General features: G+C 34.0%; 1 protein-coding gene across 3 annotated transcripts; it reads right to left on the bottom strand.

The window, feature by feature from the left end:
• Positions 1–8,828: 8,828 nt before the first annotated feature.
• On the bottom strand, positions 8,829–15,779 carry LOC124439016. 3 transcript variants are annotated; one of them, XM_046989208.1, is made up of 10 exons: positions 15,636–15,779; positions 15,338–15,475; positions 13,818–14,192; positions 13,722–13,746; positions 13,493–13,545; positions 13,126–13,267; positions 12,748–12,959; positions 11,436–11,532; positions 10,578–10,674; positions 8,829–10,376 (listed from the first exon to the last, which is right to left on the bottom strand). In XM_046989208.1, the coding sequence occupies exons 3-10, from the start codon at positions 14,181–14,183 to the stop codon at positions 10,088–10,090; spliced, it is 1,281 nt and encodes a 426-aa protein (XP_046845164.1). In that variant the 5' UTR covers positions 14,184–14,192; positions 15,338–15,475; positions 15,636–15,779; the 3' UTR covers positions 8,829–10,087. The 3 variants fall into 3 exon arrangements, with proteins under 3 accessions (XP_046845164.1, XP_046845166.1, XP_046845165.1); XM_046989210.1 differs by having other exon boundaries at positions 12,751–12,959; XM_046989209.1 differs by having other exon boundaries at positions 15,652–15,779.
• Positions 15,780–16,466: the final 687 nt, after the last annotated feature.

Below are 16,466 nucleotides of genomic sequence, written 5' to 3'. Positions count from 1 at the left end.
TATCTGGCCCTTGCGTCATCGTATTGTGTGTACAGAAAATGTGTGGATTTCAATGAGGTATTTGCCGGTTGCCAGTTTCTTTTATATTTGCGTGGTTTTTGCAATGCTTTATGCGGTTTTCGCAATGCATTCTGGGATCGCCAGAGGGCTATTATTATATATATTTATAAAAACAACATTTCCTAAAAAGTCACTACTAATACGAAGGTTTGTTTTAATCATTTTCTGGTGGTTATATACCGAAAGTTCTCCCAATCCAACTTTGTATCTAATAGGATACTACCAAAAGAAACCAATAAACGACTACCGCCGAAAAATAGAAGCAAATAAAATATTCCGAAAAGAAGGAGACGAAAAATTCTGTGTGAAGGCATCACTGAGAAAAGCTTTGAGCATGAGAACGAAGCATATTGTGCAGCTAAAGTCAATGTTCCCGAGCAGTGTACTGAGCCAGAGTCAGATCGCCATCGTATTCCACAAATTAATTGTACAATAGATTTTGATGTTGCATGTTATGAGTCTGATAATAGCAATAGCTTTGAAAAGAATGAACATGAACTCGTTCACTGTTATTGCCAGGGCAATGTTAAAACGTTGAAAAGAAATTATCTATTGAAGAAGCCATTTTTCAAAAGAATTGCTACCGCTACACTGAATTGTCACTAGAAAATGGAACTTAGTTTTCAGTTTGATTAAAGAGAAAGCAAAGAGTCTAAGGTATCGGAGAGGTTCTACTGATACAGCCACCACCCAGCCTATTAAAAGAATGCATGTCTCAAGAGTATTGACATATTGGGAAGAATTCACTCTTACTCTTGTCAGGACACGAAAAGGATTTTATATCATGTTTTTGACTGATACATTTTCTGTTCAGCTAGTCATGTTTCCCGGATTTATACGAAATGGGTTAAATTCCAGTGTAACGAGCTGTCATTCTTTGTGCCTTGGCCAAGTAAGTCTGATATCAAAGAGAAACTACCTAAGCGATTTAAGAAATTTAAAAACTTAAGGATAGTTATAGATTGCACAGAATTTTTTAAGCTAAAACCTAAGATACCTGAGAGCCAAAAAATACCTTGGAGCAGCTATAAGCATTGGAACACTGCTAAACTATTAGTTGGCATTACACCAACTGATTTTTTTCCTTCATCTCACCCCTTTGAACTGGTTCAATATCTGAAAAGGAAATTGTCGCCAACTCTGGTCTCATAAACTCGCTGGGAAAAGGTGATGGTATCATATCTGATTATGGGGTTCCTTGTTAGAGATCTACTTGTGGTGTAGAAATTTAACCTTATTTCTCCAGCCTATTGTCGTGGACCTAGACTTTCCTCTGGTGGAACAGCTCATACTCAGCGTGTTGCATGATTAAGATCTTATGTAGAAAGGAATATAATGAAACTAAAGCAATTTCATATTGTATCAAGAGTTATTCCATTGACATTAAAACCAGTTTTTGAAAACATTTTGTTTCTGTGTGCCACACTATGTAATTTGGGAAAGCGTTGCATAAAGTAATCCTTACATAATGTGAAATAAATTATATTGAATGTTTTTATTTGGAAAACTATTATTTGTAAATATAAAATTTTATCATTACACATATTTCAATAAAAGACTACTAATAGTATAATTCTTATAGAAAAGAAACACAGTTTTAAATACATCACTCCAGAAATCAGCATTAAATGGTATTTCTATTATATCTATTCCTTTCACTGTAAATACAATAAAATCACATTTGTTGATTTTATTTATAGCCATACCCATTTAGACTTGAAAGTAATGTAAATGGTTCCTGTTTAACACTTTCTTTCCACTATCATTAGTTTTCCCACCAATAGCTGTTGAGAAAAATGCAGATTTGGGATAAATATTCTTGCATGTTGGAGGTCACTTAATTTCAAGTGTCCTTGAACAACAGCATTCACATTGGCATATTCCATCCAAACTCACTCACATCCATAAATGTTTGTGGTCAACAAGCAACTCAAGTTTTATTTTAACTTTTTCATGCTTCTTTGTACGCAGTCGACGTCTCTTGTAAAGATGCAGAGCCTCTTTTTCTTTGTCTAGTCTATATTGCATAGCATTTGAGTTTATCAAACTGTTATTGTTCTAAAAATTAGCGACAGTTTTTGTTAAATCGGCTGAAGGTTAGCGCTCTCTTGTTTTTTTTGTCCAGTGTAAATAGCTTTCACTTTTTTACTTGTTACAATAGCATGTCTCATTTTATGCTATTCTTCAAGTTTATATTGTCCTTTTGTTGCAGCTCTAATGAACATTTGTTCTTCTTCGCCATTTTGCTGGAAGTGAAGTCACTGAAGTTCTTTCATCTGACAAAAACCCTTTAAGTTCAAACATACAAGCACCAAAATTCTTAATTGCATCTCTGATCTGAACCACCTTTACATTTACAAAATGCAGAAAACACAGAGCCTTTTGGTGAAAGTATGAATTTTAACAATAGGCGTAACCCCCGGCGAAGAGTGAAGTAAACCACTTCTGCTTAAGTATAGCATAAACACAAATTTCATGCTGAAGACAGTGGCACAAGCGTACATATCAACTGTTTCTCTCCACGTACCAGATATAATGCTTCGCTCTAGATGCTTTTCCATCGATTCGTATGGAAATAAATACGATCAAAAAGTATTAGGATTTTGTAAAAAAAATGGTTGCACATTTCACGAATGTGAGCAAAGTTTTCGTCGCATTCACGGTTTATAGCCGAAGCAACTGCTTGAAAAAGCAATTGCAGTCTCCACATACTTTACTTCTTTTGTCCCAACTGGTAACGAGCACTCATTACAACAAATAGCCTTTATAAAGAAAACAGGTGCCTTTCTCCAATGTTTGATAACACAATACAAACAAAAACTACGAAGCACAGTTTATCGAAAACCAACACACACTGACCGCCTACTAGACCAATCATCTTACAACCTTTATTACACAATGCCACCACAATCAGAACACTAACAAGACGTGCACAAATCAGATGTGATTCACCAGACGCTCTACACAACGAAAATAACGTGTTAATAAATGTCAAACGTGTTTTTGATAAAAACAACTATAACGTACGTTTCGCACATAAACAAATCACAACGCAACGACAAGCACTAACGACCATCAAAGACAAAGAACGACCCAACGAACGACAAGGTGCAGTTTACAAAATAAACTGCTCCGACTGCCACGCTTTCTACATCGGCAAGACTGGCGAGGAACTTAAACATTAGGCTTAATGAACAGAAACGAGAAACAAAACAAAACCAATCACATTGCCGAACATCGCCGACTGACAAAACACAACATTGACTTGAACTGGGCAAAATGTACTACTTACAGCACTGACTATAGACAACGGCTGACATCAGAAAGTTGATATCACATCTTAGAAAAAAACCTCTTGAACTGATTACAGGAATTACCGGCACCTTACAAAGGGCTCATTTTGCAATACAAACAAACAAGCAACTAACACATTACGTTAGACTAATTCACGATAACAATACACAATTGAAACCCACGCACCCACACATTTCCTGTACACACAATACGATGACGTAAGAACCAGATAACAAATACGGCTAACCTGACGTTCACTCTTTACCTTACTCTGAAGATGACTACCGCTAAGGTTGTTGAAACGTCTGTCTACATGAATACCAACAGTCCTTCTCAGGATTCTACTAACTTGAACCATCCACAAACATGTTACGATACTCCCCGTTTAAACCATTTTCTTTAAAGTAAGTACTGTTAAGGTTTCGATAAATTCAATAAAATAGGATCATAAAGCTAAAACGTAGTATCTACTTATGCATGATACGTGCATCACTTTCAAACAAAGTATTGGACTATATGTTACATCTTCAAATTACATGTTTTCTATCTTTAATAACCACTAATGCAATAATTAATTACGAGTTACACATATCGAACAAAGAGGTAGAAAATGAAATGTCAAAGGACTATACCTGCAACTCTGCAGAGCATAATAAATTTGGCAGGACAAATTTTCCCTACCCCCCCCCACACACACACACACACACACACAAAAAAGGCGATAGTTTTACCCTTGCTCATGAAGGCTTCAACTGAAGACTTTTAATGACGGTGAATAATTTCTTCTGCTATATATAGGCACATCTCCTTATAAAATGTAGCATAAACTGCATACATATAATCTGATGCTTTTTTAGCATTTAATCGCGAGGAAAGCCACAGAGAACGATTTTGAGAAAAATTTTCACTTTAATCCTACTCATCAAGGTGCAAATTTTTTGCTGAAAAACTTCAAAATGAAATTTTACTTCTAAGAGATTAGTCAATAATAAATACAACAATATTTTTTTTGTTTGCGACTGCATAAACTGCATACCTATAATCTGATGCTTTTTTAGCATTTAATCGCGAGGAAAGCCACAGAGAACGATTTTGAGAAAAATTTTCACTTTAATCCTACTCATCAAGGTGCAAATTTCTTGCTGAAAAACTTCAAAAGGAAATTTTACTTCTAAGAGATTAGTCAATAATAAATACAACAATACTTTGTTTGTTTGCGACTTTTTTCAAGGATATATTATTATATCTCAAGATAGACCAGAATCACTGGTTTCTGAGCAGGCGGCCTCCTGTTTTCTTACAAATAGCGAGGAAAATTTTCTTTTATTGCTCACAGCAATACAGGGAAGTATGTCACAAACAAATGCCTATTTAAAAGATATATTTAAGGAACGCAGGACCGTCGAGATACAGTCTCATGATAGCGACAAGGTATACTTAGATGAAGCCGAAAATAGCGCGCATCCAGCTCCAAAGAGAGAAAACTCCGCCCCAAAGTCAGCGCACAATCTTGAGGGCAATGACCAGTAATTAATAGAGCAAAATGCTTTAGATGTTAATCATAAATTTAACGAATCTGACGAACAACCTGATGAGACTTCTGACAGGTTGTGTATATTTGGGGGGGGGCAGAATTTCAGGAGATAGATGATGAGTTTGACAATAATATTCTTCTCAAAATTATAGCTCTAGTTGTGTCTTCTAAAGAGCAAACTGGGTCTCCTATTACAGCGTCTCTTGCGAAAATTATTAATTCCTAACTTGCAGATGATTTTGATATTTCTAAATTGAAAGAAACATTAAATAAATACATACGAACTGAAAATTGTGATCAATTGTTTGTACCTAGAGTAAATCAGAAAATATAGCAAAATTAAAGCCATTTGCCTAGAAGGCTAACATTAAAATGGCCAACTTACAAGATAGCCTGATAAAAGGACTATCAGGCCTAGAAAATAGCATTAACACATTGCTCGTCTGTAGGGGAAGTAAAACCAATCCGGATTACAAATCCATTATCCCACAATTGCTTTATACTACAGCACTATTTGGCAACGTAAGCAAAGAGCTCTCCTATAAACGTAAAGAGGCCATTTGCCCTATCTTTCATTCTGATTTCAAACCACTTTGTTCACGGGCCCGCAAAGTTGGATCTTTGCTGTTTAGGAATGATTTAGCTAGGAAAGCACAAGGCAATATGTTTTCAAGCAAAACTGTATTTAACCTAACTTCCAAGTCATGCCATAGTTTTAGCAAATGCTTATCCCCCAGCTTCGCAAAATTTCAGGGAAATAGGTCTTTTTTATCTCAGAGAGGGAGGCACAGTTTCCTTCAAGGAAAAACCAAAATTACCAGACTCGAAAATCATCCAAAAAAAATTAGAAAAATTAAAACATCAGGTAAATAACTTTCCTGTCTTTATTAAATATAAAGTTAATCTTTACAAATTTACTGCTTTCTCCAATGGACTCTCTTCTTGCCTTAGAAAGCTCACTAAACTGTTTAAACCCATGCTAGCTTTGCTTCGGATGAAAAAGCACATTGTTTTAGTTTATATTGATGACTTATTTTTAATGGGTCGCCGGTATGACCGCTGTAATGATAATGTCGTTAAAAAAATAATATTTTTAGAGAAACTTGGTTTTGTCATCCACCTTAGTAAGTCGGTATATATTCCAACCCAAAAAAACATTTTCTTGTTATTCGAATGAATTCACAAACATTGTCAGAAGATGTCTAGAGTAAAGACGAAACGTCACAATAAATTCAATTTTACAATTTTTGGTCTATTTCTATAGCTCTAATTAAAACTTTATGTAGGACATTAATTTTTATTACTTGAATTCACAAACAATGACAGTACGACTTACAACTGAGAAAAAGGGCAAACTTATTTCCCTTCTTACAACCATTGTTATGTATAAAGACTTTACATGTCGTTTAACATTGCTGCTTTTTATGTGGAGAAAGAGGTCAAACTGTTCATCTAATTAATACAAAAAATAAGGTTGTGTCAATGAAGAAATGCTCCTTTTTAATTCAAGAAAAAATCAAACAAACTAGGGTGGGACACCATATTCCACCAATTGTTTTCGAGGCTTACCGTCATGAGCCTGAGCTCTGTATCGTTCGGCACCTAGCGGAATACATCAAGCGAACAAAGAATTTACGAAGTCAAGAGTGCCAAAGACTTTTGATAAGTTATACGAAACCGCACAAACCGATCTCGCGTGAGACAATATCGCTGTGGTGCAAGACAGTGTTGTCAGCGGCTGGTATTAATACAAAGGAATTTGGCTGTCACAGTACCCGAGCAGAATCTACATCTTGTGCAGCTCATAAATTATCAGACACCAATCATATTATTGAGTCGTACGGGTGGTCAAAGGCCGCGACTTTTTAGACATTCTACCATTAACCTATCAAGACTTCATTTAATCTTGGTTCGACAATTTTCACACCGATAGAGAATAATTAATAAGTTTTTGTTTTTAACCTGTAATATGTAATATGATATTTAACCGTGACTGCTGGAATTGTTGTTTTTTCTCTTAATAAAAAGATTTAAGTCTGATTCCATTGTTCACTGACTAATACGATAAGTTACGTCACGATAAAAACACATGTCAATGCATAATTATTTTCAATTTTGCGGCAGAACATTGTCAATGCACTGCCAGTGGCGTAACTAGAAGGTTAATTGAAGTGTATATTCATATATTCAGTTGTGCCCTACTGATTTCTTTTAAAATTCAAATTACTTTCAAAAGAAATCAGTAGCGCACAACGGAATATATGAATATGCACCCTTCCCCCCAATTAACGTTCTAGTTACGCCACTGTGTACCGCAACAGCTATCGTCTTTACTAAATTCCGGTGACATAGTTGATAAATGATTCTTGGCGTAAACATGACCTAAAAAGGAAAGATTTTGTGTCTACAACGATGGTTTACCTCGAAATTACTTTGAGATCTTTGTAGTATGACCCAAAAGCGTCAGAAGATTTTTATTTGAGGATGGGGCTATATTCGTAAATACATGCTTTACTGTACCATTGAAATCGATTGTGATTACAGATTACAGGACATATGAATACAGCGTTTCCCTCAATTGACAATCTTCTGCCGCACTGTGACCTACAGATACACGATTGGCTTCTCAGGTGCGGTAAAATGTTGTCTCGATCGTACACAATGACAGTTCCAATACAAAAATTTATGAGTTAGCAGACACTAATTTCCGTTTTTATGTATATTAAAATGACTTCTACTCTCTTTTTATTTCTGCACCGCAGTTCCCACAGAAATTGGCTTTTTGATGGTTAATGGCTGTGCCACATGTCTGACAAAACATCAGAAAATTTGTCTATAATAACAGGTCTCAAGCTTCTATTCGTATACGAGAAAAAATATGATCTGATCATTCGCTGTTGAATTGTGTGTTTGTGTAACATTGTGTGCTTCCATTTGTGTTTGTCTACTTCCATTTGTGTTTGTGTACTTCTATTTGTGTTCGTGTACTTCTATTTGTGTTTGTGTACTTCTATTTGTGTTCGTGTACTTCTATTTGTGTTTGTGTACTTCTATTTGTGTTTGTGTACTTCTATTTGTGTTTGTGTACTTCTATTTGTGTTCTTGTACTTCTATTTGTGTTTGTGTACTTCTATTTGTGTTTGTGTACTTCTATTTGTGTTTGTGTACTTCTATTCGTGTTCGTGTACTTCCATTTGTGTTCGTGTACTTCCATTTGTGTTCGTGTATTGTACTTGTGGGCCACCGTAGTAATGCCTGGCACAAGAAATGCACTAGTCATTGTTGCTAAGTAACGTTTGAAAATATGATAATTTTGCTAATAACGACGCAATTTGACAAATATTACACTAATAGACTGTGGAGCATAGTGGCAGCCAGTCAATTACCTTTTTCGGCTAATAGGAGTTCATAGATTGCTAGCCGCAGCCAGTAATCTAATTAAATATTCAGCACCAAGTTGCACAGTGGAGTGAGGGGCTGTTAACATGAGCCCGGGTAGCCGGGATTCAGCGAAGTGTTAAATCATTTTGGCAAATGGAAAAGATTAAACACTTCACAACAAAAACTTATTTCAGCAATTTTTTATGCTCTGACTTTGCAAATTCACAAAACACTTAAAAATGAAAACAAAAAAATTTGTCAGATTTGAAAATTACAACTAAAATGACTTATGACGCTTAAGAAAAGATTGTAAGTTTTGCGCTTAATATTTTTACTCCTTTCAATGACTCAAATCATTTCACGCCTCGCTGAAACCCGGTTACCGGGCTCATGTGAACAGTCCCTGAGACTACTGTATGTTTCTATACTGTGCTTAATCCCGGGTACCGGGCTCATGTAATCAGCCTTTAGATATTCAATGATAAACAGGAAGAATTTTCAAATGCGTGCTGAACTTTTTCAAGAATATTGCCCCGCATTTTGTTGAACAAATTAAGTATTTAGCGGGCTATTTCATGTTTATTTCACTTTATTCCCTATTTAACTCGTTAACTTGCACGTTGAAAAATTATAGTGATAAGTATTTATAGACACTTTATACTGACTTAATCTTACATACTAATGTAGATGTATGTAAAATTGTCGTGATTCTTATCATTTTAAAAAGTACTAAAAATTATTATGTAATACAAGTTCATTAAGTAAAAACTTGAAATAGGTTAAAAACTAAAGCGATGTGACAATGAAGGATTATACATTATATGTGTGCGTGTGGTTCGTTGATGTAGCTATTGTAAGTGGAAGTATGCTTTCATCTTAAGCAAGGTATCCCGTGACCAAGGTTTGGCCCAAAATATAATATGTTCCCATGGCCAGTTTCAAATTACATATATAATATTTCACAATAATTAAAATTATTTGTATCCATCACCCATAATGGGGAATCTCGATTTCAAAAATCACACACTCTATCATTACAATTATTTTAAAAACGTTTTCGAAGCCCCCTGCACTGATCTCATCGGAATGGTCCTAATCTTGTCTACTATCTTCATCGGACGAATCGATCACAGTTGAAGTATTGGCAACTCTTGAGGTCAAGCACCTTCAACGCTTTATCCAATTTCAAGCATAAATAGCTTTTTTCTGAGACAGCACTATCATCATCATCTATTTCACACACAGCATAAGCAAATGGCTGCCAAACATTTTCTCGATCTTTGAAATAAACGAGTCTTCCCGAGTCACCATTCTGCAGAAATGAAGATTTACTTTTTATCTTGACGGCATTTTTGTAAATGAGTTTCTTCAAAGTTTTATCAATATAAGAATAGTTCCGTTCACTAATAAAGCCCTTGGTGTAATTACTTATACAGACTTCTACCAAACCCTCATTGCTTTTTGTTGCTTTGTAAAGCTCTTCATTTTTCTCCTTCAAATTCAAAACAATATTCTTCATATCATCACCCCCGAGTTGCATAAAATCTTCTTTCTTTCCTACAGGAATGGACATGATGTCCGCTTCACTGTTAAACTTACTGACCGTGTTGCAGGGAAAAGTATTCAGTTGTTTTTTCTTGTTCAATTTAGCCGGTTTGTAGAAGTACTCGTTTCTATCATATAAATTGCGGGCATTTACAACATCATCAATTTTCGACATTTCATTCTTTAGAAGAAAATCATTCCCTGGGTTAGAGACACAAGCAACATGTGCACATGTCAAGGCATAATACTTTCCTTTGTTACGACAGAACATTGTCAGAGTACTGCAAGAACTATCGTTATTTTGAATGTGAATGTCACCATTGAATGGCAGCGCACAATCTTCAGAACGGGGGTTAGATAATGGTCGAAACGTTGGTGTTTTTTTGGCATAAACTTCAATTCTATGTAGTTAGAAGCTTCCCATCCAAATATATCATCAATCTCTTTTGTTAAAATAGATTCTGGATAATTTTTTTGGTTATCAACTGTGATGTACAAATGTTCAAATGCAAAATTTTTGTTTGGACTCACTATACCATAAGCTCCGCAAATCCACGAAAAACTAAAGGGTATGGAAAAGACAGGTATTTATCAAACAATTTAAAAACAGAATATCCAAAGTAAAATGTTCATTTTAGAAATTTGTTTCATCGTCGAGTCTATTCTATTATAATCATATAAAACTCAACCTTAAATATCTAACTCAAACTGAAGAATATTTCTTAGAATATATCAAAACTCCTATCTATAAATTAAAGCTTACTTTTTGAGTATATCATGGATGTCATCTCGAATGTTGTAATCTTCGTCAAGAAACTTATCTTTAAAGACTTCAGTATTGTTTGATGAATACTCAGGTTCTAGAATAACATAAAATGTCTCATTAAAAAAGTTATGCAAGAATTTGTATTTTCATGTTTAACAGTTTTTGGAAACAGAGTTGATGGAACAATGGACAACTCAGAAATCAGAAGTCAATTGTATATTTAAATTATAAAAACTGTTGGGGTTACAGTCAGCTATAAAGCTATTAAGATATACAGTTAGTAAATGTCATTACCTTAATGGCAGCCTATCAATTGCAGTTTTTGAGCAATTAAAAAAGGTACGCTTAAATGCTAAAGATAGTATTCTAATCAAATATGCAGCCCCATGCATATATCGGTTGCCAAGCAAGTGGTTCTACTAGTCATTGTACCGTATGAAACTTATCCATGGTAGAGTTTGCATGGTAATCCCACTCGATCCCTATATGTTAATCATTACCACTACATTGTTCGCTATAGTTGCAAACTAGTTTGATTAAATTAAATTTTTTAATAATGTGTCATTTGTCCAAGAACAATAGCAAATTATGTATGAATGCAAATTTCGTATCGTAAATGCTTAAACAATATTGAAGAAAAATCTTTAAAAATTCGTCATGGTGAATTTCAGCTCAATTTTTCAACACCTTGTTTCCAAGACCAAAAATTATCATATGGAAGTTCATCAAACGTGTTTTCATATTACACGACTTCTTGTTTTTGTGGACAAACAAAATTTGCTGCGTATGTAGTTGTGCTATATTGGCATTTAAAAAAAATTGTGCTCAAAAATTAAGGTCAAAATTAAAACTTGCCTTCATCAATATCTTCATAAACATAATCCTCCATGTCGATTGTTTTCTCAAAGGTAGTATAATTATTTTCGGTAAGGAATGTTTCATTCCTCTTTTCCTGAAAGAAAAAGTATGAATTAATGTATTTATTAATAAAGTAAATGATTTAAGCCCCGGGAGTATCGTTTCATGTTTTTACATGTCGTTCGTCCAGGTTAGTATAGTCCTGAAAAGGACTGTTTTTGGTAGTCATCTTCAGAGTCACCACCATATGTCATCTTCAGAGAGCACCACAATCAGAACTCTAATAAGACGTGCACAAATCATATGTTTTTCACCGGACGCTCTACACAACGAAAAGAACTATCTCATACGTGTTTTTGACAAAAACAACTATAACTCTAACTTTATCAAACGCAACACTTACAAACTCAACGAACCCAACGAAACGAACAACTCGGCGACAACAGCAACGATACCTTATATCAAAGGTACTTCTGAGACTATCTCGCGTATCTTACTACCATACAACATACGTGTCGCACATAAACCAATCACAACGTTACGACAAATACTAACGAACATAAAGGACAAAGAATAACCCAACGAACGACAAGGTGCTGTTTACAAAATAAGCTGCTCCGACTGCCACGCTTTCTATATCGGTGAGACTGGCAGGAACTTAAACATAAGACTTATTGAACACAAACAAGCTAAAAAGAAAAAAACCAAAACCAATCACATTGCCGAACATCACCGACTGACAAAACACAACAATGATTGGGACTCGGAAAAATATATTACTTACAGTACTGACTATAGACAACGGCTTACATTAGAAAGTTGGTATACGAAATTGGTACAAACCCCCTTAAACAAATCACAGCAATTACCGGCACCTTACAAACGACTTATTCACAATACAAACAAACGATCAACTAAAAACTTTACCCTTCACACTAATCCACAATGACAATACACAATTGACACTTACATATTTCCTGTACACACAGTACAATGACGTAAGAACCATATAATAAATACGGCTAACCTGACGTTTTTTCCTCATTTGATTCGGAAGATGACTACCGCTAACGTTGTCGAAACGTCAGTCAACAATAACAAAGACAGTCCTTCTCAGGACTTCAATAACCGAGATGATCTACATCTACAAACATATATATTAATCACGCAATGTGATTAAACTTTTGATGTGGTATACAGATGAAGACAGTTAATGTTTTTGCATTAGTGGAAGAACACAGTAAAAAACAGGTATTTGTAATGCTACGTTGTTGTAATGAAATTGAAAGAAGGATGGCCAGATTATTACTACAGTGATGTCATGTGCTTCCATGTATTTTCCCAAAATTTCATATAACCGTCGAGGAACATCTACAGGAACCGACTTTGCATGTAGGACGCGTTCAACGACATCTGTGATAGATTCGAACTCGAATTCAACACACAAGGAGATAAGTTGCTTATGAGACTCAGATTGTTTGTGACAGATAATGATAGATGTCTTTTCAGCAGGAAAATATTCTGCAATATATATTTAAGATTACAATAAAATTGCATATATAAATGAAAATTACAGCAGCTTTTTACTTCTCGAATATAAATTTATCAAACAAGATAAATGCGAAGATATATTTTGACAATACTCGAAGAGATTGCAACATTAACAAATTGATAAAATAGCACTTACTTGGCGTGCTAATTTTCAAGATGAAATCATTGAGACGTTCAGCAAGAACTTTTGTTTTGTTGCATTTTCCTTTAAATATAATAAAATACTGTCCCTTGGTTGGAAGAGGCTTTTGAAATAAGAGCAGGACATCTGTTTCTTCCTGGAAATTGAAAATGTGGATAAAATCGTTAAAAACGAATACTTTAGTGTTAGAAAGAGAAAATTATTTTAAAAATAAGCAACTAGTAAATGCTTAAGAAATGACACTGAGTATATTAAAACAAACGCAATAGGGGAAAACTCTTTTAAATGTTCTCACAGCCTTCTTGTGCGTCACTCATTAAGAAGTCCTATTGAAATCTGTAATGGTATGAGGTATACTTACTTCACATAAAGCTTTTGATGGCGTAATATCTTGGATTGCAAACTTTTGCAAATCTGCAATCACAAAAAAATTAAGAAATATTTCTAGTGACATGCTATGCTTTGTAGCAGCAGTCAAAGGTAACATGACATGACAGCTGTAATCTACTGCATATGCTAATGTGTATATCATAATATTTGTAGTTGAATTTGCTGTTAATTAAAAGCATGAGGAAAATTTACTCACACACCTGACTCGTGTTTTTCAGAAGGTGCCTAGTGATTAAAATGGAAATGAATTTTATTTTTTCACACATAAATCATGACTATATGTACCAAGAAAATACCTTTAATTCTTTTATAATATCTTTTGGTAAATAGCCAGTTTGACCCTGGAATCCAACAAACCACCAATAATTACCACTTTTGTCAAAAATTGTGACTTTCTGACCTTTGCTAACTGACAAAATATTTTTTCCTTTGCTCTCATGTGCAGTTATCGTCCTTCCTCGAGATAATATCTTGATAGATTTGTCAAAAATAGGTGCTGCCAAGTGAGTTACTGGCACCATTCCAGTTTGACCATATCGATTGCGCACCATCCAAAAGACTTCTTCATTGTCACTAACAACATCCAATATCTCGTTTTTTTTAACTGAGAGATCATATTCAGTACTTCCTTGGAAAGGATATAAAGCGATTGCTTGAGGCATCGCTTACAGCTAGAAATAAATTAAATCAAATATATATACTTCATATATAGCTTATATATAGCAATCTATAATAAAAGTAGTTTATTCGAAGTATTCATATCATAAGTAATAGCATAGCTATTTATACAGTTGAGTGCATATAGTTTATATACGTGTTAAAAGACACCAGCTCTGATTTGAAATTTATACTTTCCCGTTTCATTTTTCAAGCATTTTTTAAAAACCATGTTGTTTGCAATGCATGGTTAGTACAGTTTTGATTGGTTTGACTAATTTTCAGTCATAGCTTGCTTAGAAATTAGTTTAAGACGTAAATTTTATGCATGAAATACTTAATGTTACATTAAAACGTTGCATGAGTTTATCTACACAGGAGAGACAGCATTAAAAAAAGAATTTTTTTATGAACTTAATATCGCTCACTCTTAAGAGATGAAATAATTATTTTGATATCTACTGACTATATATGTTGAAAGCTCAAAACGATTACAACGCAGTTGGTAGCCAAACGCCGAATAGTTTCAATTCAAAATAAAATTTATTTGTAGAAATATGGTAATTAATACAATAGTTAAGCTTATGTCAGCAAAAATTACGACTGGCAGAAAGCGTTTTAGTAAATCACAAAACCATTGACACTCCGTACTAAGTAAACATTTTATTCTTAATTAATAATAGAATAAAATGTTTATGCGTAAGGTTAATTCTTTTGTGTTTTATGGGAGCAAATCAGCATATGTAAGCAATCTATGTACAAAAACATGTAAAACTGTACTATACTTGGTTTGACAGTGTCCTTTTAGTAAACAAGTTCTATCTTATTTTTGACCTAAAATTTCGTGTGTTTTGTTGCCACTTTTAAATTTCTGCGCTGAACTTTTTTAATGTGTGACAAACGAACCGTGAGACAACGTCATAAAGAATTTGCTGGAAAACATATAAACGAATGTTTCTGGTGAAAAATGAAGAGCATTCCGACTATACATTTTAAGAGTCTCTTCTCGCTGACATTCCTAACTCACGTACACATTAGAATAAGCGGTTAAAAAGTTGAAATATAAAAATTGCAAATTAATAAACAATTCAAATATTTCTTCACGTAAATAAGTTAAAGTTTATATTGCTCAGTTTACAACTTAATAAGGCATATTTACCTTCGATAGGCAAAATAGCCTGCCAGAAATGGACGAATATCAACAGTCTTGACTTAGCCAAACGAAAATTAATTGGAGGAAGTCACTTCTTCGTTCAACAAAAAGGGAAAATTTCGTCAAAGCTTAAATTCACTTAGTCTGTAAATCAAAATTTTAACAAATGTTACAATTCAACTATTTCAACTCAAACGCTAAATCACATTCGTAAAATTTGTCGTTAATACAATATTTATGTACAACTGCATAGCTAGTTCCGTCATATAAACATTACACGTACAAATAACAATAATATACTTACAGCTATAGCTACCTACTTCTGTCAATTCTGCTGACATACTACAAGAAACAAGTTACAATGTTGAAATTTTATTCCCAAGCCTGTTCTGAACAGTTCAAAGCATTTAAGAAATGCTCAAGCCTTCGCAGCTGTTTGTAAAGCTGTATATAATCGTGCTCACTGACCATGAAAACAATTCATTTCAGACAAAATGATAAAGTGGATAAAATTCCCACATTTTTAGAATAGCAATGGAAATATTTAACCAAATTAATAGTAAGTGCATCCTTAGAATTTATTTCATGTTTGATCAAAAGTACTTACATGGTCCCCCTCCTAAAAAAGTATGCTTCACTGAAATCTGAAATTTGGTTTGAAAAACTGTGTTGTCACTGCTGTGACATTTTTGGTAATTCAATTTAGTAAAATGTGCATTAGTATAACTTCCTGCTCGGCCAAATAACATATCGAAATGCAAACTTAAAGGTAAGTTATATCTATAAAAGTAGACATAAAGGTAGACATAAAGGTAGACATAAACAAAGTTAGATATTAAGGTAGACACAAACGTAAGAACATTAAAAAAATACCTCACTCATATGAAATGACGACTTAACAATTGTTGTCTCTTATGAAATAACAACTATTTGAAATGTTGTATTTGTTGTCTATTCGTGCTTCATGTCGTTCATGTCGTCTTTTTTAATGGTCACTTATTACGTCTTTTTGAAATCATGTAAAGTATACTAACATTTTTATAAGTAGCTATAATCGAAATAGTTGTGTCAGCCTTAACTATTTACCTTGGATTTTTTATCAAATGTTTTATTAATTACAATAACAAAGAAACAG

Source organism: Xenia sp. Carnegie-2017, unplaced genomic scaffold, assembly GCF_021976095.1.
Source record: "Xenia sp. Carnegie-2017 unplaced genomic scaffold, XeniaSp_v1 HiC_scaffold_19, whole genome shotgun sequence".
Taxonomy (NCBI): Eukaryota; Metazoa; Cnidaria; class Anthozoa; order Malacalcyonacea; family Xeniidae; genus Xenia; species Xenia sp. Carnegie-2017.
This window is presented reverse-complemented; position numbering and strand designations above follow the sequence as displayed.

Bases quoted from the DNA above. Each gene is read 5' to 3' on its own strand.
- LOC124439016 (XM_046989208.1), bottom strand. From the start codon at position 14,183: ATGCCTCAAGCAATCGCTTTATATCCTTTCCAAGGAAGTACTGAATAT. The intron at 13,747-13,817 runs GTATTTTCTTGG...TTTAATCACTAG, and splicing joins ATATTATAAAAGAATTAAAG to GCACCTTCTGAAAAACACGA. The intron at 13,268-13,492 runs GTAAGTATACCT...TTCAATTTCCAG, and splicing joins CATCAAAAGCTTTATGTGAA to GAAGAAACAGATGTCCTGCT.